General features: G+C 45.1%; 1 protein-coding gene across 3 annotated transcripts in view; it reads right to left on the bottom strand.

Moving 5' to 3' along the window:
• Arhgap25 (Rho GTPase activating protein 25) overlaps positions 1–25,657 on the bottom strand; it is a 78,022-nt gene that overhangs the window by 21,970 nt on the left and 30,395 nt on the right. For 2 of the 3 annotated variants that reach the window (XM_004662183.2, XM_045153529.1), the window contains exons 2-4: positions 20,081–20,280; positions 11,820–11,907; positions 11,170–11,286 (exon numbers count right to left, since the gene is read on the bottom strand). In XM_004662183.2, the coding sequence (XP_004662240.1) occupies positions 11,170–11,286; positions 11,820–11,907; positions 20,081–20,280 (405 nt within the window). Of the gene's footprint in view, positions 1–11,169; positions 11,287–11,819; positions 11,908–20,080; positions 20,378–25,657 lie in introns of those variants that run through there. The other variant, XM_045153530.1, reaches the window with a different exon arrangement.

Below are 25,657 nucleotides of genomic sequence, written 5' to 3'. Positions count from 1 at the left end.
GAGACTTTATCCCCACTCGTTGAGCCCATCTTCCTCCTGCATATCCCATCCCTCACACACTGAGCTGTCCTGATTTGTGTCTGTGTTTCTGCAGGATCACAAGCCCATTTGGTTAACAACATGTGAAAGATCTCTTCTTCCCCAGTGAGCCCAGCACACAGCAGATGTCAACAAATTTTGCCAAAATAATTGATCAACTTGATTTTAAGCAAGTATTTTCCATCAGTAATGATTATTTTGCCCTTTCTTTAGTTAAAATTCTAGTGAGCATCTTCCCCCAAAATGCACCCAGCTTCTTACTGACAGTCACCAAATATCCTTGCATGGTCAACAGCACAAGGAACACAGAAGATCTTGTCATTTTTTTCCCAATTGTCCTGGGCTGGAGAGATTGCTGAACATTTAAGGCATTTGCCTGCAAAGCCTAGTGACCTGGTCTTGATTCCCCAGTGCCCACGTAAAGTCAAAACGACAAAGTAGCACATGCATCTGGAGTTCATTTTCAGTAACTGGAGGACCTGTTATGTCCTCTATCTCTTTCTCTCTCTCCTTGCAAATAAATAAATAATTTTTTTAAATCCCCAATTAGCTAGCCCTCCCATTATGAAAACAAAAAGATCACAAAAATCATGGCAGGAGACAATGAAAGAATGTCCACACTAAATTGGGTTTCTATTTTCTGGGAAAGAGCTTAAGAGATCTTTTCACCAAATCACAAAGTCATAATTGAAATGATCTGACTCAACATATAGACTACCATGCCACCCTTGAAAACTTTTCTTTGGCATGTCCAGGAAATGACCATAAGAGAGGGAGGTAGGTGTCTCCTAGAACAGTTGAAACTAGAGTTCAAGAGCCCTTGGATTTCTGTGACCCACAGAGAAGTCTGACTTTTCTCCTCATCCAAGTCCATCATCCTCATCCTGCATATAATCCTAGTGTCTGTGCCTCTGTCAGGCCATTGAGAACATTGAGGGAATAGAGCACTGGCAAATCCTAGAGATGTGCATTTAAAGTCTTTGCAAATCCTCAGTTCCAAGCTCTCACCACTCCCCGTGAGTTCACCAACCCTCCCATCCTCTGTCTCGGCAGGCAAGATCACTTATTCCTTCCTCCATTTCTCCAGGTGACATGCGACTCCTTCTCCCTAGAGTCTGCCTCTTCATTACTGCTCCTCCACTTGGCCTGTCCCCAGTCAGGGAAAAACAGGCCTTGCCTTTCCTGTAGGTGCTGTTTTCTCGGCATGTGGTCTACATGCCTTCCACCCTTCCCAGAAGTATTTTTTTTGTGTCCAAAATTTCTCATTTGATATAAAGCACTCACGAGTGTAGGTCTTTGCTAATTTGTAAGAACATAATCATCTGTTCCAGCTCTCAGGAAAATGACCATACTTGCTATTCTTCACCAGTTTACTCATGAAAAAGATATCTGCTTCAGAGGGATTTCTTCCCTCACAGCCCATCTTTCACTTATTCAACCACCCACAACTTAGTTGATTTTCATTAGTCTCACTCTCTCTCCACTGACTGTTCCCACCAAGGTTTCTGGTGTCCTCCCGATAGCCAGGCTCAGCCTAGGATGATTCCATACTCTGATGATCTTCTCTGGAGACTGATGGCATTGTGTCTCCTTTCACTTAAGACTATATTCCTATCGGTATGTGGCTACAAAACATCATTCTTATCCTGTCCCATGTTCCTGATGCCCCTCAGCCTCTGTTACTAAGCCCCATCCTCCAGGGGCTCCTTGTGTATGTCACTGCCTGCTTCCCAGCTCAGGATACTCTTCTCACCTAGACATTCTCCTTGCGGATATCCACATGGTTCCATACATTTGGGTATTACCTATAAACTGATAACTTACACCTGTATACATGATCCAGATCTATCTCTCTTCCTCTCCATCTCTGCCTTCCTTCTTCCTTCCTTCCTCTCTCTCCCTACCTCTCTTCCTTTCTCCATTTCTTCTCTCCTTCCTCAATTCCCATATATCCTACATACGGTAGCAGACCTCTCATTGTCTTCCTTAATTCCACTCTCCTCCATCCCTTCAGCTCCTGTTTCCCTCTCTGCCTTTCTCACAAGCAACAGCATTCAGTCAGTGAAGTTCCAAGTGCTCTCTGGAACTGAGACTACAAAACCACCGTCACCAGATACCTGCATGCAATTCACCCAGTTAGCAGAACTGTGAGCATCAGTTTTTCTGGCAACTTACAAAGTGCTTCCACCAGAATTCACAAAATCATTCAGTAAATCCGCTGTAGGCTCCTTGGAGTGGACATGATGACACAAAGACCAAAAAAGCAGACTTTTTTTAAGCTAATGCTCTTCTTCCTATTTCCCTATTTCCCTTGGAAAGTGCAATCTTCCAGAGGAAATGGGGGTCTCCCTTTTCACCCATAGAACTCTGGTGTATACCCCTATTTGCAGCTTTGTGATGACTTATTTAAACATCTCTCTTCCCCTGGGCTGTGGGCTCCTCAGAGGCAGACAGCCCGTCTGGCTCACCCTCTATTTTTATCTCCTGGCACACAGCTGGCATATGCTGGCCCAGCCCTCAAGGAGCATTCTACCTGCTGTCTCTCAAGTTTCCCATTCTTTACTCACCCTTGTCTCTGCTCAGCCCTTCTCCAAGCCTGCTCTGGTCAAGGAGATCGAAGGCCCTTGCATTTTTAAATGGAGGAGTTAAATTTCCAGACCTCATCTCAATCAGAAGCATACTGCACAGTAAGCTGCTCTCTCCCAATCAGCTGGCTTCTGGCACTCCACCCTCTCAGTTCCTCATTCATGTCACTGACTACTTCCACTTGCTCAGATGTTTCTTCTTTTCTCTCTTTCCTCTAAGTGTCAGCCTGTCCCAGGGCCACACTTCCTTAAAATGTCAACCCTTTAAATTCACCCAAAGACCTCAAACTTCATATTTGTAGCCTAGAAACCAGTCAGTGCCATTTCCTCAGGGAGAACCCACAGCTGCATGCTCTAGAGAATGAGGCCCCTGTGTCCCTGTGTTCTGCAGGTTTCTTAGGTCAAGTTTATCATGTTTCATCTCAGATCACACTAGACTTGGAGTCCAAAACATCCCTGGAACTCCAAAAGCCCCTTCCAGAGTTGTACTGGTCTCCAGATACTTGTTTACATCATTTGGTTCCATATGCACATGGGAAAGCCTGACTGTGGGAAAAACTGTACTGAGAAAGCCCAGGGAAAAAGTGGGAGGGCAGTAGGCAGATGTTGGCAAGGCTGGCCCCAGGGCCCCTCATGCTCTCCTAGGTTGGGTCCACTTCTAGTCACTTGAGCTTCAGTTTTATCCTCTGTCCACAGGGTGGAGTCTGATTTAATCCATAGCACTAGAACCCACTGTCATGCTGAGCCAGTCACAGTTAACAGAAGCTCTTCCATCTTAGCAGCTATAAAAGTTAATTAATTACAATAATTACATGCAATGTAATTGTTATAATTGCTAAATGCAGCATAATTACTATAATAATTGGGCAATGTAACTGGCAAATTTGACCCTGGGAGCTGCTTGCCTTAGATGTCCAAGTGCATTGCTGCCTGAGCCTCAGAAGAGTCCTACAGAGTGAACCCTGGTTCAGGTCACAGATGGGAAAATAGCCTCAGTGGGAGCTGGGGACATGCTCAGTACTTCAAGGGTTAAAGGTGCTTGCTTGCAAGCCTATCAACCTGAGTTCAATTCCCTAGCCCCCATGTAAGTACAGACACAAGGTGTCACATACATCTGTTATCCCCATGCACCTGTGGCAATGGAAGCAGAGCCAGGAGACTCCAGAAGCTTATAGACCAGCACACACGCAACAAAAGCAAACACAAGAAAAATAGCGAGATGAAATAGCCTACTCAAAGCAGGTGGAAGAGAGACAAACACCTTAAGACTGTCCTTTGACTTGTACACATGTGCAGTGGCACATGTACCCATCCATGCACACACACACACACACACACACACACACACAAATTTAACAAAAAGCTACCTCAGATTGTTGGAATTTGTCTAACCTCATTCTTCCTCTGTGATACTATATTCTGTACTTTAATCTCCTTTGATTAAAGTCAGTAGAAAGCCAGGTCATTATCTCAAAAGTAAAACTAAAAATTCTGGGGATGTAGCTCAGAGGTTGGTAAGAGTGCCTTACACACACACACACACACACACACACACACACACACACGTGTCAGTAGAATAACATTGAGACATTGTCCAATACATGTCCAGGAAAGGACCAGGGTGGATATTTTTGGTGCTCCTCCCCAGTCATGGGACGCTTTGGCACCTGCCTGGCCCTCTCCCACAAGACTCTCCTCCCCACTCACCTTTACACACCAACTGTGAGCGTTTACAAAGTGAACATAAGGCTGTTGGGCACAGTAATGGTAAAGTGCCAGACATGCCATCGCACCTCCCCTCAGCACAACCCTGTGCTCCCCAGCCTCCAGACCTAAAGCTCTGGGCAAAAGATACCCTCCGGAACAGCCACCAAAAGGTGACATTACATTACCACCAAAGAGACAGTCTGTCTTCTATCTACTGACCTAAAGCTCCCTCCCTGGAGTGGCTAGGAAACCCCAGGGAACTGGGTGGGTTGGGAAGTGAAAATGAAAAGATCAGCCATGACCTCCCACCTCCGTCATCACTCTGAATCTCTGAATTCAGGAAGAGCCTGTCCCAAGGCTTCCAGACGACCAGACCCCCTCTCCCACCAGCCCTGCTGTTTCCCAGGACTCAGTTCTAGGCTAACACCCATCCTTGACAGAACAGTGTGGCACAGCTGAGAAAGTGTCCAGCAGCTAAAGGATTGAACCATGAAATAGGGAAGAAATACCTTTTTTTCGGAGCTTGGGGGCTTTCCTCCTGAAATCCCAGCAGAAGAGCAGCGCCAGGGCAGGAAAGCCACAGCTCAGCTCCCAGCGCGGCATCCCGGGAACACGAGGCATGGCTGCTGAGCACCCAGCCTCTGCCCAGCCAGAGGGGCCTCTCCTCCCACTGGAAGCGCGGTCCTCTCTGGCTTCCAGATCAGCACATGCTTGCAAAGACTGCTCAGGTCGGGCGGAACCCAGGGGATGTGTTGGCACCTGCCCGGCCCTCTCCCACACCACTCACCTTTACACACAGAACTCCTGGCTTTTACAGGGTGAACATAAAGCTGTCAGGGCCCAATAATAATAAGTGGCTCCTTTTACTTAGCAGCTAATTGTCAGCTGCCATTCAGGGGATATCTCAGAGGTGGGTTAAAAAAAAAAAAAAAGCGAATTCCACATGCAAGCGCTTACCAGCACTGCGCCATATATCAAACTGTCTGGCAGGAACACAAAATGTCACTTAGCTTTTATGAAGCCAGCCCACCCTCCCCTGAAAAGGCTTTCAGAGTCACAGGGAAGCTAGGTTGGACCTTCCAAGACAGTAAGCTGGGAGATGGGTGCTTGGGTAAACTGAGCAGTTTTCCTCTCCTGTGGGGAAGATTAAAGACAGTGCCACAAGGGGCTGGAGAGATGGTTTAGCAGTTAAGGCCTTTGCCTGCAAAGCCAAAGGACCTCGGATTGATTCCTCAGTAGCCACATAAGCCAGATGCTCAAGGTGGTGCATGCATCTCTCTCTCTCTCTTTTCCTCTCCCAAGTAAATATGTAAAAATAAAAATTGAAAGAAAAGAAAAGAAAAGACAGTGCCACAAGTAACCAGCCATACCCCAGACACTTGGGGTGGTCACCCAGTGTCACAGGGGACCAGGCCGGAACAGAGTTGCCAGGAAGGGCCTAAGACAGTCTCATACTGACAACCAACTCTTTATCCCTCTGTCACTTCCCAGCCAGAAATCAGGACTTATCTTTGACACCACCTTTTCCCTCAGTTCCCCACATCCTGGCAATGTCACCTGTGGGGTGGTATGCAAACCTGTTGGATCCTCCCTAACTCTTCTGCCACCCCTCCTGTCGAAGCCACTATCTGTTGTCCTTTCTTGTCTGGATGGCTGCTTGAGTGTCATAGCAGGCCTCCTGCTTTGACTGACGTGTTACTTCTGACCTCAGCCATGATCCACGCAGAACCTAGAATGGTCTTTCATTGAACTACCCTCTTGATTGACACAATGGCTCCCTCCTGGTCCAGGATAACATCCAGCATCATGGATGTGCTGCCTCGCTCTTAGCACCTTCCTCTCTCCCCAAAGAGCCCACTTTCCTCTCCATCTCAGGACATTTGCACTTGTGATGCCCGTGGTGGAAACACCATTCCTCTCTCCACTGCCCTGTCTAGCTAGGTGTCGAGAGTTAAATGATATATCCCCTCATTCAGGAAAGCCTTCCTCAGCCCTCTTCACAAATATATCACTTGGTTTCTCAAGTGACATTATGTCTTTTTATTCCATCTACTTATACTTTTCAAGATGACAATTGTATGCTCTTCCTTTGAGCTTTTGAGTAATTTCTATCTTCTCATAGACTATGAGCTCATTGGGAGAGGGATTGTGTTATCTCCTCCATCCCTCTACCTCCTTCTGTCTCTCCTCCTTTAACCCTTCCACACACACACACACCCAGTGCAGGCCTGAGGCTTGGTGCATGGCTCAATAAAGTTTCTGAGTAAATAATAAGTAATTGTCCCTCTTGTGTTAGGAACTGGGAGAGGATAAGATGAAGGAATGAGTGGTAATAAGTTTTAAAAAATCATCTGGTTTAGTTAGAGAGACCAGTTCACACAGGCTAGCCATGACCGCAGGGACCACACACCCCACACGCTACGCTGCCCTATGGATTGTGGAACCATGTGGTGAAGGGCTGCAAAGAAGATTTTTAAAAATTAGAGAAAGAAAAGCACTCCAGGCTAATAATTCAGTATTTATATATTATATGCCTTGAACTGGCAAACACACAAAAGTGCTTAAACACAGGAGGCCTCCTTAAAACCAACTGGCAGAGCAGGAAGATGAACAACTGAATACAAGTGCCAGGGCAAACTTCCAAAGGAGGAAGAAAACAGCCTGGATGGAGAACCCATCTACAGTCTAGACTAGTCCAGGAGGGCTCGCTGAACAGACCCAGGTGTCAGTGTGAGGACTGGGGCAGGGAGAAACCTTGTACTGACTGTGGGAGTGGAAACAGTTCTGTCCCCTTCTCTTGCTTAAATGAGAAAGACTTGGAAAGACACCACAGCCTTCCAGCTGTGGCCCTCAGGGGAAGCTGTGAATAGCTAGCCTGCTAGGATGATGAGGTAGGAATGCCAAGGAGGTGAAGATACTGTGTAGAGCTCTGGGAAGCAGGAAGAACTGAGAAGAAGCTGGGAGAGCCACCAGGCCTCTCCTCTAGCCACTATTTAGATTCCGTGAGGAGTCTGCCCAGTTGTCCAGAGTTTGGCTTCTCTGTTAACCTTGGTATTCAAGTGGGCTACTAGGTATCTGAGGATAACCTGCTGTGGGAAAAAAAAAATTGTTCATATCTAGCTATTATTCTGGGGAGAGTTTCCCCTATCTTTCAATAGATTTTTTTTTTCTGAGGGGCCTTTTAATAATAAAGAGGCTTGCTATTGAAATGGTTTCTCAGATAAGCTGACCATCATCCAAGGAGAGGAGAGTCTGGGCTAATGATTCTGCTGCAAGACTTTTCCTTCACCTGTTCATTGAACACATATTTACAGGGTACCTGCCTAGCCAGGCACTATTTTAGTTCTGGGACACACAGATAAAAATAATGCCTGTCTCATACATCAAAGCTTCCATTCTAGTAAGGGGAGACTATGAGCCAAAAAATGAGTTAAATATTTAGCAAATTAGAAGGGAGTAACATGTTAGGGAGAAACGATGAAAAGCAGGGCTAGGGAGGGATGAAGTAGGAGAAGAAAAGGATGAAAGGATAAAATAGAATGATCAAAAGAAGGCTAACTGAGGTCATTTTTTAAACAAAATCCTGAAAAAACAAATAGAAACAAAACAAAAGCAAGGAGCCAAGCCTTGCAGCAAGTGCAAAGGCCCTGAGGCAGGAGCATGCTTGGAATGGGTGAGGAGGCTGATGATGCTCAAGGGGAGTGAGCATGGAAGAAGCTTCTAAAAAATAAGAACAGAGAGACAAGGGGGTGGTGACTATGTACTGTAAGTGAGCATAGGGCTTTTGACTTTGGGAGAGAAAAGAAGAAATCCTGATCGTGGGCAATTTCAGCCTGGATAGTGTTGAGCAGAGAAGCATCTTAACATAACAGGATTTGCAGGCTCACTAGCTGAGTGAGAGCAGAAGACATGAAGGCAGTTGTGTAAATGGAGGTGAGTTTGTACAGGAAGGATTCCTTCCCAACCAGGTAGCAGAAGTGAAGGTAATGAGGAGTAGTCAGGCGGTACATGGAAAAGATCACAGAGAGGTGCCTGAGAGCTGGAAAGAAGCAGCAATGTCTTGGTGACTTCACTGTGTCTGGGGGCATGTCTTATGATCCATGCATGCTTTGCAAGTAGTACTGTGTGCAAAGAAGGCCCAGCCTTGCCCTTCTCCAGCTAGTGTCTATTATAGGTCACCTATTCCCTTGGGACTGGGGGACTGGAGTCCTCCAATGTACACAGAGAGAACTAATGCCTGATGTGCTCATTGGTCTTAGTGAGGTGCTTCTGTCTTACATGGTGTCTTGTTATTTTGGTACCTGTGATTTTGGTTCAGTGAATAACTGAAAACAATGAGGATGCCACATCAGAACCAACACTGTTCCTTGAATAAGCACACAGGACTTCCTCTCCCCTGAGCTTCCCATGCCCCTCCCCCCCAGGAGTTATGCTTGATTTACTTCTCTGTGAGGTGGCTGAGGGCTGGTTAGGGGAACTCCCTGGGTACAGGGACAGAGGACAGCAGGTCGCCATGGCTAGGCTCAGCCAGGCACATCAGAAGGCACAGGTCCCAGTGAAAGTATAAAGCTGACCTTGTGACTCATAGCAGGTGCACACTTAAGCGACATCCATGACCTCTGTCAGTGCAGACAGCTCAAAGCCCTTGCTGGGGAAAGCAAAGAGAGTCAGACTCAGGACCTCACAGTCCAGTGCAGGAGGAAGCTTCCAGCCAAGCCTATCTAGGCTGAAACCGCCATGAGCAGGATTTTACCCATTAAGAAATCTTTATTCTGGCCCAATTAATACAGGAAAGGCATGTGTTGAGGGCTTGGGAAAGAGCTCATGAAACTGTGAACTTTCTGTAGTTAGATGCAGGTGCATTGAGGGTGGCTTATAGCAGGCACTCTTGGGTTTAACTATCCTGTTTTGTTTTCTTCTTTTTTTCATAACCCTTCCTAGTGGGCCACAGGACATGGACCCACAGATGGACTCCTGACCTTGACTGAGCCAGGTGGAGTTATTCTCAGGAATCTGTAGTGGGGCTGCAAAGGCTGAGCCAGTACTAACAGGAGTGACACAGGGAATCTGGCAGACACAGCAGTGTGTGGGACAAGTGTGGGCACGAGAGGGATGCTGGCTAGGTGAAAATAGGCAGGTGTGAGAGAACAGCAAAGTGAGCAATGCATACCCCTGAGAAGCTGGCAGACAAGCTTAGAGTCCTGTTCCATTTCTTAGCCGCTGGCCCCGTTAAAAGGGTCATGGCAGTTCCTCTCTTTACTGTGTCTACCAGTAACCACTCCCACAGCTCTCTTGATTGCATACCACTGTACACAATTTCTATCCTGTAGCCAAAATAATCCCCAAAATGAATCAGTTTAAATCCTTTAACAAGGGCAGAAGAGATGGCTTAGCAGTTAAGGCATTTGCTTGCAAAGCCAAAGGACTGAGGTTTGATTCCCCAGGACCCATGTTAGCCAGATGCACAAGGGGGTGCACGTGGCTGGAGTTTGTCTGTAGTGGCTGGAAGCCCTGGCGTGCCCATTCTCTCTGTCTCTCTCTCTCTCCCCTCTCTGTTAAATAAATAAATAAATAATTTTTTAAAAATCCTTTAACAATATGGGATAATTGTTAGTTATAATGATACTAAATTGCATATAGTCCACTTTTATCTTTCTGAAAAATGTATATGTAAAATCTCTGGTTAGGAAAAATATAGAAATAGCTCTGATGTTTTAAGAAGTATTTTTCAATTTTATATAATATTATTTTGATGTTCATATAATTTTTGAAAGAAACTGTTGGGAAGTCAAATCAATATTTATATGCAAGCATGAAAGCTTTCATAAATGATTTCTAAAATGACAGCACCATCATAAATAATTAGTTAGTTATACAGCTTTCCTGGGGTGATAGAAGTAGTTTATATGCCTAAAAAGTTGGGAATGGTATCTTATGAAAGTATGCATATGCATTCTCTCTCTCTCTCTCTCTCTCTCTCTCTCTCTCTCTCTCTTTTGTTGTTTTTTTGAGGTAGGGTCTCACTCTAGCCCAGGCTGACCTGGAATTCACTATGCATTCTCGGGGTGGCCTTGAACTCATGGCGATCCTCCTACCTCTGCCTCCTGAGTGCTGGGACTAAAGGCGTGCACCACCACGCCCGGCCCCTCTCATATTTTTTTTTTTTTTTATAAAATAAGGAAAACGTGCTGGATACATGTGTTGTTGATTTCAGATCTGTTTTTGCATTAGTTTTGTTGTTTGGAATTTTTGAAGTTAAGACTGCTCTAGTGTAGGAATCTCACTAAGATTCCCAAAAATCTTAATCTTGGAAAGTGTTTAACGTGGAGTTTCTCACATGCTTGTGAGATTCCCTCATGCCACATGAACACTCCTCTTCTGGAGAGCAGCTATCTTCTTGTGCTGACCAGCCTCAGTCACAGAGCTTGCCTGCAGCCCTCTCAGGTCCCACAAGGCCATAATGGGCAGACCCACAATGCTGTATGAGTCAGCCTTGTCAGGAACCAGGGTCAGCTGCTCCACATGACAGTGCCTTGGCCCAGATCAGAGAATGACCTACTTCGGATGTCATACATCTTTGCTACAGTGCAAAGGACTCACATGCCTCCATTTGATCTGGAGATGGCTCTGTGAGGTGACCCAGAAGGAAAACTAAAAACTGTGACACCTCATTCAGGAGAGGACCTGGCCACATTGATGGGCCAGGGCTGCTCCTGGGTTGTCTCTCCTGAATGCAATTCAAGAGGGGACATGTCTGGAGCAGCCACCTGCCTGTCTCTGAACAGCCAAGGCACTGGCCCAAGGGTACATGCCCAGGGGCACCTGCAGAAGCTCTTACCTCCAGATGGTGTGCCAGCGACTCTCCTGAGGAACTTCACCCACTCCTCCATCTCTGCCTGAGAGCTGGCCATGAGGACATAGGAGTCCTGACCCAAGCGACTCTGGTCCCATGAGGCTGGAGGAAAGAATAGTGCACATGAAGTTTGTAGAGTGCGAGGAGAGGACTGGGCCTGATTTGTTCCTTAGTGCATGAAGCACTGCCAGTCAAAAAGGCTTATATAAGTTCCATGGACCTGGATCTCTGTGTCCTCGCCTGTCTTTGGCCAAAGCTCTAGTTCTACAGGCAAGTCACTGAGCATTAATATTCCCAAGGCTTTGGCTGGGAGCTGCTCCCATAGAGATCACAGGCCATTTTGTACAAAGAGCAAGTGAAGCGTGCTATGTGGCTCAGTGATGGACCAGCTGGGTCAGTTCCTCAGACTGGACTCCAAGCACGTGTTCTTGAAATGTTCACAGAACTACACCAAATGAGCACTCACTTACTGGGCATCCTTTGAGCCCTTGGTGCTAGTTAATCAACTAGGATAAGATCAACTAGGATAAGTATTTGAAGAACTGCTATGACTTCTTGGATAGTTAGTTGGTTGATGGACATAACATTGTCTTGAGCCCTGGGATCTAGAAGTAAAATACACATGCTATACCTACCTGGGACCACTTCAAAGACAAACTTCCCAACTTCTTCTGGGTTGGTGGCAATCTCTTTGATCGTACTGCCTGGCAGAAACACACAACCCTGAAAGATAAGAAGTTAGGCCTCTCATACAATCAGCAACTTTATCATGTATGTACCAAAATTAAGGTGAAGAACAGGTGAGACAATGACAGTTGAGAGAGAAGGAGGGCTCATGGGATGGAATGCAGAAAGCAGTGTCCCAGTTTGAATGGAGACCTTCTGTGACTCAGGCCTTAGTGAAATAAAATGCAGCTGACTGGGTACCTAGAGAAAGGAGGACAAGGTCCTGACAGGAAAATGAACCCAGAGGGTGTCATTACTAGCACTTGCCACCTCCCACTTTTTCAAGATTTAACTTCATGGTCAAACCAGACCTTTTATGTGAAGGTAGGGCTGAGGCTGGGGACCATGCTGCCCATCTGCCTGCCAGAGGGGGTCACACAGCAAGGCATTGCAGGAAGCCATCTGGGAGACATAGTGACACGCTACTGAGCAGCACTGCATAGGTTCCTGCCCCTGTGTTCACCCTGCTAGTGTTCATTTCATTCCTCTGGCACACTTCCAAGGAGGGCACTGCTAGAGCAAGTGAGGAAACAGGATCAGGAAGTCTCTGTAATTTGCCCACACTGAGCTAGTGCAGAAAGGTGGGTCATCCCAGAAGGGAGCTGATAGTCATTTCTCCTCACTATCATAGCTGAGATCTTCCAGAATAATTATTTTGGTCGCCACCCTTGATCCATGGGGACACAGGGAGGATTCAGTAGAACATGTGACCTCATCCACAGATGTAGTATCAGAAAACCAAGGGGAGAGGCTCAGGGGATCAAGCACTTGCTTGTTCAAGCACTTGCTAGAGTTTGAATCTCCAGCACCATGGAAATGCCAAGAGGTACCAGTGCTCAGGAAGTAGAGACAGGGTATACCCAAGGCTACCTGGATAGCTGGACTAGCTAAATTGGTGAGCTCTGTGATCAAGTGAGAGACCCTATAAATAACATGTAGCGAATGGAGGAAGAAACCTAATGCAAAATCCTGGCTTCTGCATACATTTTCCTGTAGTCAGCTTCATGTTGCTGGGATGAACCTCCAGACCAGACACAGTTATGGGAGGAAGGGAATTTATTTGAAGCTTACAGATTCAGGGGAAGTTCCATAATGGCAGCAGAAGCTGGCCCCTTTTACATAGATCCATGCTGGTGGAGAAATAGCACCACAGCATCATAAACAAGCACATCCCAAGAACCCCAGGCAAAGCTCAAGAACTGTGTATCTTTGGCTGTAAATCCAGATCCCTCCCCAAACATACCTTAAGGCTAAACCCTAGGATTCACCCACAGTGACACCTCTTCCAGCCTAGCAGCTGGAAATTCAAGAAGCTTTAATAAAACTCCTGAATCTAGCTGGGTGTGGTGGCACACACCTTTAATGCAAGCACTCAGGAGGCAGAGGTAGGAGGATAGGCTTGAGTTCAAGGCCACCCTGAGACAACATAGTTAATTCCAGGTCGGCCTGGACCAGAGTGAGACCCTACCTTGACAAACAAACAAACAAAAACTCCTGAATCTACTGGAGTTCAAACTAGTCATTCAAACTACAACAATGTGTACATGCACTCTTAAACACATGCATAGAAACATAGAAACATACTCACATACATGTATAACACACACATACATATGTAAAAAAAAAAAAAGCAAGTCACTTATACCACGTGTACACAGGGTGCTTTCCAATCTGTACTGCACTTCTAAAAACAGCAGTTCCCTAGCACAGGTGTGACAAGAACTATCATTTCTATCTTGCAATGAGATACTTGGAAACTAAATGACTGCACAATGTGACAGCTAGCTTTTCCAGATTTAGTTGCCCATAATTTACACATACCTCACTGGATCGTGAAGGTAGGATATCTGATTCTAAACTGAGAAAACAGGTGTTTTTATTTCAAGCAAAGACTAAATTATGATAATTAAGATTGGTGACAGTGAATGCTATAAAGGAACAGAGTCTTCAGGGACTGGGGAGATGGCTCAGTGAGTAAAGTGCTTGCCAAACCAATATGGGGACCTGAATCCAGATCCTCAGTGCTCATATAAACACCTGGTATGGCCACATATGCCAACAATCCCAGGGCTGGAGACATGGAGACAGAAGGATCCCTGGAACTTGCTTGCTAGCTAGTCTAGCTGAATCAATGAACTCTGTGTTCTATGAGAGACTCTCTTCTCAAAAAATAAGCTGGAGCTGGGGGTGTGGTGATATGCCTTTAATCCCAGCACTCGGAGGCAGAGGTAGAAGAATCACTGTGAGTTCAAATACACCCTGAGGCTACATAATGAATTCCAGGTCAACCTTGACTAGAGTGAAAATCTACCTCAAAAACCAGGAAAAATAAATAAATAAAGTAAAAAATAAGCCGGAGCATGATTAAGTACAATATCCTCCATCAACTCCTGGCTTACACATGAACACACACATTAACACAAGTGCACTTACACACATATGAACATGAATACACACATGCCACATACACATGAAAAAAAGAAACTCTCAGAAAAAATATCAATGCAGAAACCCAGAAGAATAATTTCGTGAGGCTCTAGAAATAAAGATATATGAGTGATAAAAAAAGAAAGAGGAAGAGAATAGTAGGAGAGGAAGTAGAAGGGTGAGGGGAGGAGCAAAGGCGTGAGCAAGAAGAGGATGAGGAGAAAAGAAAAAGAAGTTATCTGTCTACAAAACAGAATTGTGTACTTCCTTAGACTTCCTTTAATTCTAGTTCACATACACAATCCTTACCATCTTTAGTCAATCACATCAGTGCCTTCAGAAAATGACCTTGAGATTCTATCATGGTTGGGCCATGTTTTATGAATTACAACACCAGAAGAAAAAGCCATGTTACTTTTACATAGGAAGGAACACTTCTAGGAGGGAAGGGAAGTCAATTGTCTTCCAAGTACCTCTCTTTTGCTATCATTTCATACCCCAAATCATTTCATCAGAAAATTATAAAAATAAAATTCTAATATGAAAATATATGTATGTAATACACATACATATACCAATTAATAGGTACCAAAGTCTGTGCTGATTGCCCCAGATATATTAACATATCAAATCTTCATAAGAAACCTATGAGGAAGGACTATTTTCATCACTAGAGAGACGAGGAAATAAGGCTTAGAGAGGTTAATTAGTTGGCCCAAGGTCACAAGCCACTTATTTGGAAGATGATGACTCAAACCCTAGAGAGTGTGATTCCAGAATTCCTAACAAGGCCTTCTGGCCAGGCGCAGCTGGAAGAAGTAACAGAGTTCAAATTCTCACACTGAGGCATCAGTTTGCACTTTCTTCTCTCTGAGTACGAGACCCTTCAGATGTCATCAACAGGCAGGGAAAACTCAGTAGAGGTCAATACCATCAGAGTGAGAGTGGGGATAATGCTGAGGAAAGGGGAGGGCCCAAGAGGCCATTAGGACTTTCATCTACTTTGCAAGTGCCTGGGGCAGAGTCTGAATGAACACAGGTGGGGCCAGCAAGCCCTGGCTCATGAGAACCAACTTAGACATTTTCAGGAACTCTGAAGCAGTGGCTAAACACAGCTATTACTAAAACGTACAATATATAAACCCATGTTAAACTATTCATATTCAAAGAGATAATGTTATCCCAAACATATTAACTTCCTGTTCTTGATTATGCTTTTCTATTGTTTCTTCAGTGCTGGTGATTGATCTACGAATTCTATGAAATTCTATGAAATCTCTATATTTGGTGTTGTACATCTCAAGAGTTGGTAACATCATATGGAACTTTGAATTGTTTGTCAAGGAGATACTTACACCACACAAATGGGCAAGTGCTGCACACAAACCAGCTAGCCCACCAGACAGCCTGACGTTAAACATTTTCCAGCATATTACCAGCAGACAACTACCTGTTAGGTTAAATTCCCACAATTAGAAATGTGAAGTGTGGGGCAAAGGGTTGGATTAGTTAAAAGGCATAAAACCCTCCAGAAAGGTTACCCATGTTTTATTTCCACTGCTGCCCATGAGAATTTCTTCTTCCTAAACCTCATCCTCTGACATGTCTATAAACCTTTCCCACTTTTAAAAATATTTATTTATTTATTTGACAGAAAAAGAGGGAGACAGAAAGAGAGACAATGAGTCCACCAGGGACTCCAGCCTCTGCAAATGACCTCCAGATGTCTGTGCCCCCTTGTGCATCTGGCTAAGTGGATCTTGGGGAATCGAACCTCAGTCCTTTGGCTTTGCATGCAAATGCCATAAATGCTAAAACATCCCCCCAACCCCCTTTCCCATTTTGATAAGGAGAAATTATGCCTCATTAATTTGTATGGAATTAATTATCCATATAAAGTTTTTTTATATTTATTTATTTATTTATTTGAAAGAGGCAAATAGAGAAAAAGAGAGATTGGGTGCACCAGGGCCTTAAACTACTGCAAACAAACTCCAGACAGATGCACCACCTTGTGCATCTTGCTTATATGGGTACTGGAGAATTGAACCTGGGTCTTTTGGTTTTGCAGTTAAGTGCTAAGCCATATCTCCAGCTTCCATATAAATAAAGGTTTTAAATATATGTTCATTACCATTACATTTCTTTGATAAATTGGATAATTTTCTATTGAGCTATTTGGATTTTTCTTATGAATTTGGAAGAAGACTTTAAATACTAAGAACAGTTGTTTGCCAAATACACATATATATTTTCCTGCTTACCACTACAAGTTTTATCTTATGCTGACTTTGTTGTCCTTTAAAAATAATCAGCTTCCCTGGATAGCAAGACATCTTGCTGAATTGGTGAGCTCTGTGCTCAAGTGAGAGACCTTGCCTGAAAAATACAGAAGAAGCAACAGAGGAAGACATATAATGTCAACCTCCGATCTCTGTATGCATGTACTCACACATGCATGTGCACCCACACATGTATACATATGCATGCACACCACATACTTATGCAAAAATAAACAAAAATATTAGCTTTCCAACGACCGTGCAGATAGATATACTTTGTTCTGGTACTTTTATGGATTTGTTTTAATTTAAGTATCACCCACATTGACAATGTGGAAATGTACCTTTCCCCCCTTTTAAGAGTTTAGCTTGTGTCTGTAATTTTTTCTTCATTTCTAGATATTTTTAAGGCATAGGAATTCCCAGTCAGTGATAGATACTAGCATGGCTAACAATACATTATTTCAAAGTCAATTTTCTTATCTTTGTAAAACAATCATGATGGTATGAAATCTGCAGGTAATTATTTTTTATAATGATATAAGAACATCAGTACAAATTTCCAATAGTAAGAAATTAGGTTAAAAGTTACGGAGCACCTATACAGTAGATTCTTTTGTCACTATTGTTAACCATATTGTAGAATAATATTTAATACTAAGGATGAATACTTATGACATCTTTCTATTTTAATTAAGTGATATAATAATTTTACATTTATAGTTGATGGATTTAGGCATCTATTTCTTGTTAATGACTCTGAATAATTTTTGCTTTATGTATGATTTTCTGCATTTTCAAATTATCCTACTGTGCACATATACAGCTTTTGCAACCAGATTATGAATAGCAATATACAGTAAAATATACTTTCTAAGAAATCACCAATTTATTTCTAGAAGTTTGATACTCATATCTGAAGTGAGTGCTATGTTTCATTAACTGCTTTTTCATTTACCTAGTGAGGGACTGTAGGGCTCCCTCACTTGGCCTATTGATCTAATGTACTGTACTGATAGATTTCTTAAAAATAAATCACCTTGCCTTAGAAGCTGTAGCTAATTATCTCAGGCCAATGTGATTGTGAAAAAAGTCTTAAATTTCAAGCAAGAGAAGCAGCAAGGACTTGCAAATGAGTAGTCTACCCTTTGTCACTAATTTTTATAAAACAGTTTCTACACATGCTTCATATTATTATATGACAAATGCAGGACAGGCAGTATTGTCTCATTTCATAAAAGAAGAAAGAAGGGACTAGGAAAAGTAAATAATCATATGTCCTGAAATTGGCAGTCATTTGATATAAAAATACTTTGTATTCTATATTTCATGGAGACAACCACCACCCAGGGGCCCTTTCCATGGTTTTGAGATGGCCCAAGCAGGATTGCCACCCCTTCTTCTACAGGTAGGAGGACTTGCTGGCCACCTTGATGCACAAGCCACCATGGTGGTTTCTTAGCCTGAAACCAGTTGATCAGATAAGATTTCAATTGTTCATAAAGACCAGGGAGGAGCTGGGGAGATGGCTGTGTGTATCAGTGGGGGCTGTGCAAGCATGCCGGCATGAGAGGTTCTGATTTGCACGGAGTTTGTTTCCTTAGCGTCCGTGCAACTCCCTAGGAGTGGCCACACATGCCTGTAACCCCAGTTCTGAGGGGAGCTGAGCAGAGACTGGAGAATTGCTGAGGCTAGCAAAACCACAGCTTCAGGTTCAGAGAGAGACTCCATCTCAAGAAAACATGCAGATGAGCAATGGGAGAGAACACCTGGCATTCTCCTCTGGCCTCCACATGGCACACATCTGCACAACCACAAGCATACATCACACATACCACACCACACATAGTACACGTGTACACACGCACACACATGAACAGGAAGTCTGGTTACCACACACCGACATCAGCATCATCAAGAGCCTGTGGTGGGGTTCTCGGGGAGGGGGCCCCTTCCCCAGCATCTTCAGGGATATATACTCAGAGTGGAAGGTGTGGTTAACCAAATCCTGCTGCTTTACAGATCCTTAAGACCACCCTTAAAGATATGGTGTCATTTTGCTTCCACCCAGTTGCTCACCCACCTCCTCCATACCCACATACTTCTTATCTTCACCATTCCTGAACCCAGAAAATCCTGGAATCTGTTTTCCCGGAGAAGTTCCAAGCCTACCATTCCATCACAACAGAGATGAATCTACGTGGGTTTGCAGCTGCCCTGGTTGTCCAAGACATCAGCTTACCCCAGGTCCCAGAGTCATTGCTAACAGTGTCCCAGTCACTGTGATGCACCACAGTGGGTACTGGAATTAAGGTGGAAGGATCAAAGCCATCTCATGGCCTCATCCTCTTCCCCACGTGGGCCTGTCTGTTCTGCTTTCTAAGTATGTCTGGAATTTGGCCACTGACCTGCAGCCTACACCTCCTACTGAATTTCCTCACATCATCACCCCTTACCTCAACTGCCCTGCCTTCTGCTAAGACCCTTATTTGTTTTAGAACACAATAGCCATGTTCAACATACAATGTACAAACTAAAGAATGTTTTCTCTCTGCTCAGAACCCTGCAGTGGCTCACTGTGGCACTCACTGTAAATGCCCAAGTCCTTGTAGCGACCTATGGTGCCTTTTACAACCTGCCATCCCCAAACCTGGACCCCATCCTTACTCCTCTCTTCCCCTTTGGTTATCATCTCTAGTCCTGTTTTCACTATGTCAGTCTGCTGATGCTCCTCTGTAACTGACCCCTCTTGTGGGAGGCTCTGCCTCAGACATCCATGTAGCTACCTCCCCCTCCTCCTTAGCCGTGGTCAAATGTCACCTTGTGCATGAGTTCACTCTATCCACAGCACCTCTCCCAGATGCTTTTCCCTCACCCTATTCTACTTCTCCCTCATAGAACTTACTTTTCTCTAACAATGCACTTGCTTTATTTATTATATATATTTTTTCTCTTCTCCACCCCATATTTCAGGCTCCATATGTCAGGGGTTGCCATCTGCTTTATTCACTTGTGTATTTCACTTGTCCAGAACAGTGTTCGACATTAGAACATTTATGCATGAAGCATAAGCTATAATAAGCTTCCATTATATGTCTATTGAACAAAGAGCTCCTGAATCAGTTTTCCTGAGCCACCGATAAGAAACTGAATGTTACCAGTAGTGTGAGCCTGGGCTCAAGGGTGCCTTAGGAACTTATGAAATGTTAGTCTGTCGTGGAAGTTGTCTTTGCCATACAGGCAATGTAGCTCCTATAGAGAAAATAGAAAAAAGGCAACAATACCCCTCCTGAGAGGAAAGTGGTCCTATGACAAGACCCAATCAAGTTTAAGTGAGCCTACCTGCTCCTGGGCCTGGAGAGAGAGAGAGAGCGAGAGACGGGGGGGGGGGGGGGGGGGGGGGGGGGGGGGGAGACGGGGGGAGAGCGCCACATTAATTGGGACACACTCCAGGCTGGTACCTGTGCCTTGGTGTCCTCTTCGTCCTTGTAGTAGCAGAGGTGCTGCGCCCTCAGCACGAAGTACCTCTGCTGCCAGTTCTTCACGATGGACCTCTGCTTCTTCAGCCAGCCCATCTTGATGGGCCTTTCCAGAGGGCTGGGCGCCGACGGTGGGTGAAAGGCGGCCATCTGCTCCCCGGTCATCACACTCCTTGACCGAGCTGTCGGGAGGAACAGACAGGCTGACTGACTGAGGGACACGAAGCAGATAGCCAAGGGGACTAAGAAGCGGTGGCCAGGGCACAGCCAGATCTCCACTCAGGGTCCAGATCCGGATTAGCCGCACACGCCCATGACCCAGAGCGGAGCCGGGGCTGCTGCAGACCCGAGCGCAGCCCGCCCAAGCCGCTCCCCGCAGGCTGCAGCCTCCGAAGAGGAAGTGGCCGCAGCATCTGACACAAGGTGCTTCCTTTTCCTGCGTGGGAGTGAGTGTCTGACGAGAGGAGAAAATAATGACCCACTCCGGGTTCAGGGTGCAGCTGCAGCGGCCGCAGGAAGCTGCCTGGGCCTTCTTCCACAGTGGTCCATCAGAGGGGCCGGTGCACAGCTTGGGCCTCACTGTCCAGTCGAGCCTTTCCCCAGCAGAGCCGCCCGCACGCCAGCCCGCAGGGAAGTGTACCCCCCAAAGTTTCCGGCGCATGTCATCCAGTGCTCTTTGGACCCCTGCCGACTGAGTGTTTACTTCACTCTGTGCTGGACCAAGGGCTTTGGGTAGTGCCTTCATCTGACCTTTCTAGCCACATTATCACCCACAGCAACAGAAACAGGACCTGAAGCCAGACCCCTCCACACAGGGCTGTAAGGAGCTTTTGTCTTCCCAAGGTGCCTTGCCATCATTTGATTGCATCCCTGCCTATACTTTCATGGAAATTCCCACCCAGGACAATTCTCTCTTTCCTGCATCCCCATAGTGACCCATCTACCACCCTGGTTTCTGTCCATCCTGCTGATGTCTGCCCTCCTTCATTCCCAGCCAATTCAACAATGACCCTAAAACTAATTAGAGCCCCTTGAAGCCTTAGCTTTGTGTTGATTCTCCCCAGCTGCTACTACCCAGTGTCTGCATTCCAATCCTACCATGGATTGTTGAGGGAAGCTCCCATCTTACTGTCTTTCTTTTTGGTCAGGTTTGGTGGTCCCTGGAATAGTCAGGAGATATCTAAGCCAACCACTTCATTCTTTTCCACTCATCTCACCTGGTCAGAGATGCTGCTTCCTCTCCTGGATTTTACCTGTGAGGAACTATGCAACTTCTCCACACATCCACTTCTTACTCGCTAGACTGAATTACTAATGCTCCCACTATGTAAACTAGTTGTAAGGATTATGCAAACTGACCCTTACAAACCCCTGGGCACAGTCCTGGTTAACAGTAAGCACATGTCACTCTTAGTTTTGTCAGCAAGTGACTTTACTTCCTACCGAGAGGGTAGAGAGCATCTTTGAGAGCTCAGCTTCTCTTGCTTCAAACTTCCTCTCTTCACTCATCCCTAACCTTACTGACTTTAATGAACAATGTCTCCCATTGCTTTTGATTCCTGTTTTTCTACCTCCTTTCGTACCTATGGTTCTCAAACCTTATTCGTCTTCATGGCCTCCTTCCAAATTCTAGAACTGCGTACAGCATGGTCGTCTTTCTTGCAAAATGACACCACTCACTGTGTGTCCAACCAATGTTTCTGGAGTGCTTGTTGATATTCCTACAGGCCCAGGGTCACCTGTCACAAGTCAGAGGATGTGGATGGATCAGAGTGCACGTCCCCACTAGATCTCAAACTGGGGGAGGATAGTAGCTGAAGGCTCTGTGGAGCTTTCTATCTCATTTTAACCCTCAGCCCTACCTACAAGCCATGCTTCTCATGGATAATCCCTGCATGGTAGAAAACACCTTGTGGGCTTTAGCGTTGATTGACATTCCTTCTTACTTTCTTTGAACAGTCTCTCTTTGTGGGTGTCACTTGTTCCCAGATGAAATAAAGAGATTTGATTCTCATAATGACAGTAATCACCACAACAAGCTTTGCTTGAGCCATTCATTGCATGCATGGTACACGCTCCCTTTGGGAAGGAGGTGTGAACCAGATATGGGCTGCAGACCAGGCCCCAGGAGGACAAAGGAGGCAAGAGGAGAAGGCAGTTGCTCCATGTGTATAGAACTCTCTGGAGCAAGACTGAAAGTCTCAATAAAGCCAGAAACCTGTCCTTACTCTAGCAGAGAGAGAAAGAACAGGCCCCTGGCTAGTACTGTGCTGTTCAGGGTAGTAGCCACTATAAGTGCTATAGAGCATTATGTGAACTAAATAAAATAAAAACAAATTTCCTCAGTCACACCAGCAACATTGCACATGCTCAGTAGCCCCATGGAACATAGGGCTGCAGTACTGGACATCAGACAGAGAACATTTCCATCAGCACAGAAGATAGTGTTGGTCAGCACTTCCCAGAGTCTGAGTGCCATCATTACAAAGCATGGGATAAGTGGGCCACAAAGGTCAGAAAGCATTTCATCCAAGAGAAAAATCAGGCTAAAGAGCCCTGAGAAGTGGCCTGAGGTGACACATGAAATAAGGCTTCCACCTTGATCTGAGAGATAACGGAGCCATTTCATGTTGCTGAGCAAGGAAGGGCCATGATAAAACATGGGACTGTTGATATTGAATTTGCATCTGCAGATGGGGATAATGGAGGACAGAAGAAACATTGAAGGAGTCCATGTTCCTTGAGTGTTATGTTGGCAGCAGGAGTTAGCTGCTTTTGCCTCCGAGTTGATACAAGAGAAATTAAAGAAGGAAGTGTGAACACAGAAGTCAGCTTCCTCTGTCACTTCCTCTGTGCTTCTTCCCATCTTCTGACCTCTTGACCTGAAAAATAACCACAAACTCTCCCAGGGTCCACCTATGGGGCTGTTTCTCCCCTCTGTATCTGTGCTACAACCTGCCACTGTCTAGGTTCTGCTTTAGATGGCTGTGAGTGTGGAGCAGGTGTAAGCAGCATTCAAGGCTGGGAGGATCCATGGAAGATGGTTTCTCAACACTGTGCGTGAGTGTGGAAACTGTCTGCATGAATTGGAAAAGGGAGGGAAAGTCCTATAGCTTCACTTCAGATTCCTCTGAAGTCCCAGACCAGCCCCTCCTGCTGCTTACAGGCACCTCAGTGAAAATTATAAGCTTACCACATTGCTAGTCAAACCACCCTCCCTACCTCCCACTTCCTACATTACCCTGTCTGCACTGACAAACATATCCCACAGCCTCTATCAGGGGTTTTTATATTTGTTAAAAAAAAAAAAAAAGTAATGGCAAATTTCCCTATTTGTAGGGCTTCTAAGGATATGTGCTTGTTTAAATTCAGGCATGGCTGGTATTAGAATTGGTCCCTATTCCAGGAACAATAAACAGCAACAATTACTTAATATTTATTGCTCACCAGGTACCAGTTGCTATGCAAGTACACCTATGTCTAGCTTCCTTTGCTGCTTACATCAGCTCTTCACAGGGGGCACTTGAACTTTACCTGCATTTTCTACACAAGGTACTAAAGCTCAGAGAGATGCAGTGATTTTTCCATTTCCTATAACTCTGATTTCCAAGCCCTCTATCCATACTTAGGTCACAGTCCAGAAAGAGAAGTATTGTAGTGGTAGGGAGAGTCCTCTACACTGCAAACAAGCCAGTTAGAGCATAAGAAAGAGTACAGTGGGCTGGAGAGATGGCTCAACGATTAAAGGTGCTTGCACGCAAAGTCTCAATGCATGGGTACAATTCCCCAGTACCTACATAAAGCCAGATGCATGAAATGGTGCATGTGTCAGGAATCTGTAGAGGCAGGAGGTCCTGATGCACCCATACACACACACTCTCTCTCTCTTTCTCTCCCTCACACAAATAAATTTTTAATAGTGCAGTGGACAGAGGTGGCCCCACCTCTCATCTGCATAGGAGCAAACTTGATTCCTAATCTACTACAAGAAGCTCCTTATCTTAGTCTAATCCTTGCTACTAAATTGTAACACTTGAAGCTGCATAATTTATACAAAACAGAGATTACTTGGTTCATAGTTCTGGAGGCTGGGAAGTTCAAGAGCATGGCTCCAGCATCTGGTGCTGCATCGTCCCGTAGTGAAAGTGCAATGGGAAGGAGCAAGTGAACGAGAAAGGGCTAATAGCTTTTCTAACAACCCACTCCCCAGAGGACTCCACGCATGAGGAGAGCCCTTGTGACACAGTTACATCTCGTTAGGACCCACCTCCCACTATTACTCTACTGGAGATTAAATTTCTAACATATGAGACTGGGGAGATAGCCTAGTGGGGAAAGTGCTTGCCTAAGCTCTATACCCAGACTCCATGTAAAATGTTGGGCATGGTAGTATGGGCCTCCATTCCTAGCACTGAGGAAGTGGAGACAGGTGGATCTCTGGGACCCACTGCCAGCTAGTGCAGCCTAGTTGATGAGCTCTAAGACACTGAGAGATCCTGACAGGAAGGAAGGAAAGAAGGAAGGAAGGAAGGACCATAAAAGGTGGATAGCATTCCCGAGGAACAACATTCCCCTCTGGCCTCTATACTCACACACATTCGTGTACATGTACGCCAGCACACACACATATAACATACACATAAACAATTTCTACATGTGCACTTTGGGGAATAGATCAAACTATTGCATACCCATGTGGTTCTTATCCATATTGCCTAAGTATTGTGCATAAACAACTTTTGTTTTTATTTCTGTCACCTAGGGTGCTTTTGGTGAAGCTCGCAAGGCCTTGGAAAAACAGTGATGGAGAAATGATACTGAATCTCAAGTATAGTACTGAATCTCAAGTCCACCATAGACAATAGGAACAAACATCTTAGGTAATTTCTCCAACTCACCAGCTTGCTTCCTAAGCTCAATGGGAGACAAAGATGCTGATCAAGGCCTAGTGTGGGCAAAGTGTAAGAGTAAGACTGAGTTAGCCCAGCTGAGCGCCCAGGCTGAGAGAGCTGCTAGGAAGCTGTCCACTGAAAATGCCGAGAACATCCCTCACTCACCCCAGCCTGCATGACGTCTATACATGTGGAGCCCCTCTGACTGTCTTGGGACCAGAATATAGGGTGAGGGGCTCAGCTTTTTCCTAGAAGAAAATGAGGGCATGTGACTTTAGAACTTTTGGCTGATTTTCTTTCTCCCTTCTGTGTGTCCATAGCAAATTGCCTACCATTTAGCAACCTCACTCCGGAGATTAGATGGACAGCCTTCACAATTCAAGAACTATCATTTGGACATTGGAATAAACTTATTACTTTCCTGGATTTTTCCTTAATTCTAAATTTTATCTTTAACTTTGGTATGAAAACCCTTGGGCTAGAGAGATGACTCAGCAGTTAAAAAGGTGCTTGCTTGCAAAATGTGATGGCCAGGGTTTGAATTTCCAGTACCCATGTGAGGCCAAAGCCAGATGTACAAAGTAGTGCATGTGTCTGAAATTCATTTGCAATGACAGGAGATCCTGGTGTGCCCATTCTCTCTCTCTTTTTCTCCTTTCCCTCCTCC

This window comes from Jaculus jaculus, chromosome 6 (genome assembly GCF_020740685.1).
Source record: "Jaculus jaculus isolate mJacJac1 chromosome 6, mJacJac1.mat.Y.cur, whole genome shotgun sequence".
NCBI lineage: Eukaryota > Metazoa > Chordata > Mammalia > Rodentia > Dipodidae > Jaculus > Jaculus jaculus.
This window is presented reverse-complemented; position numbering and strand designations above follow the sequence as displayed.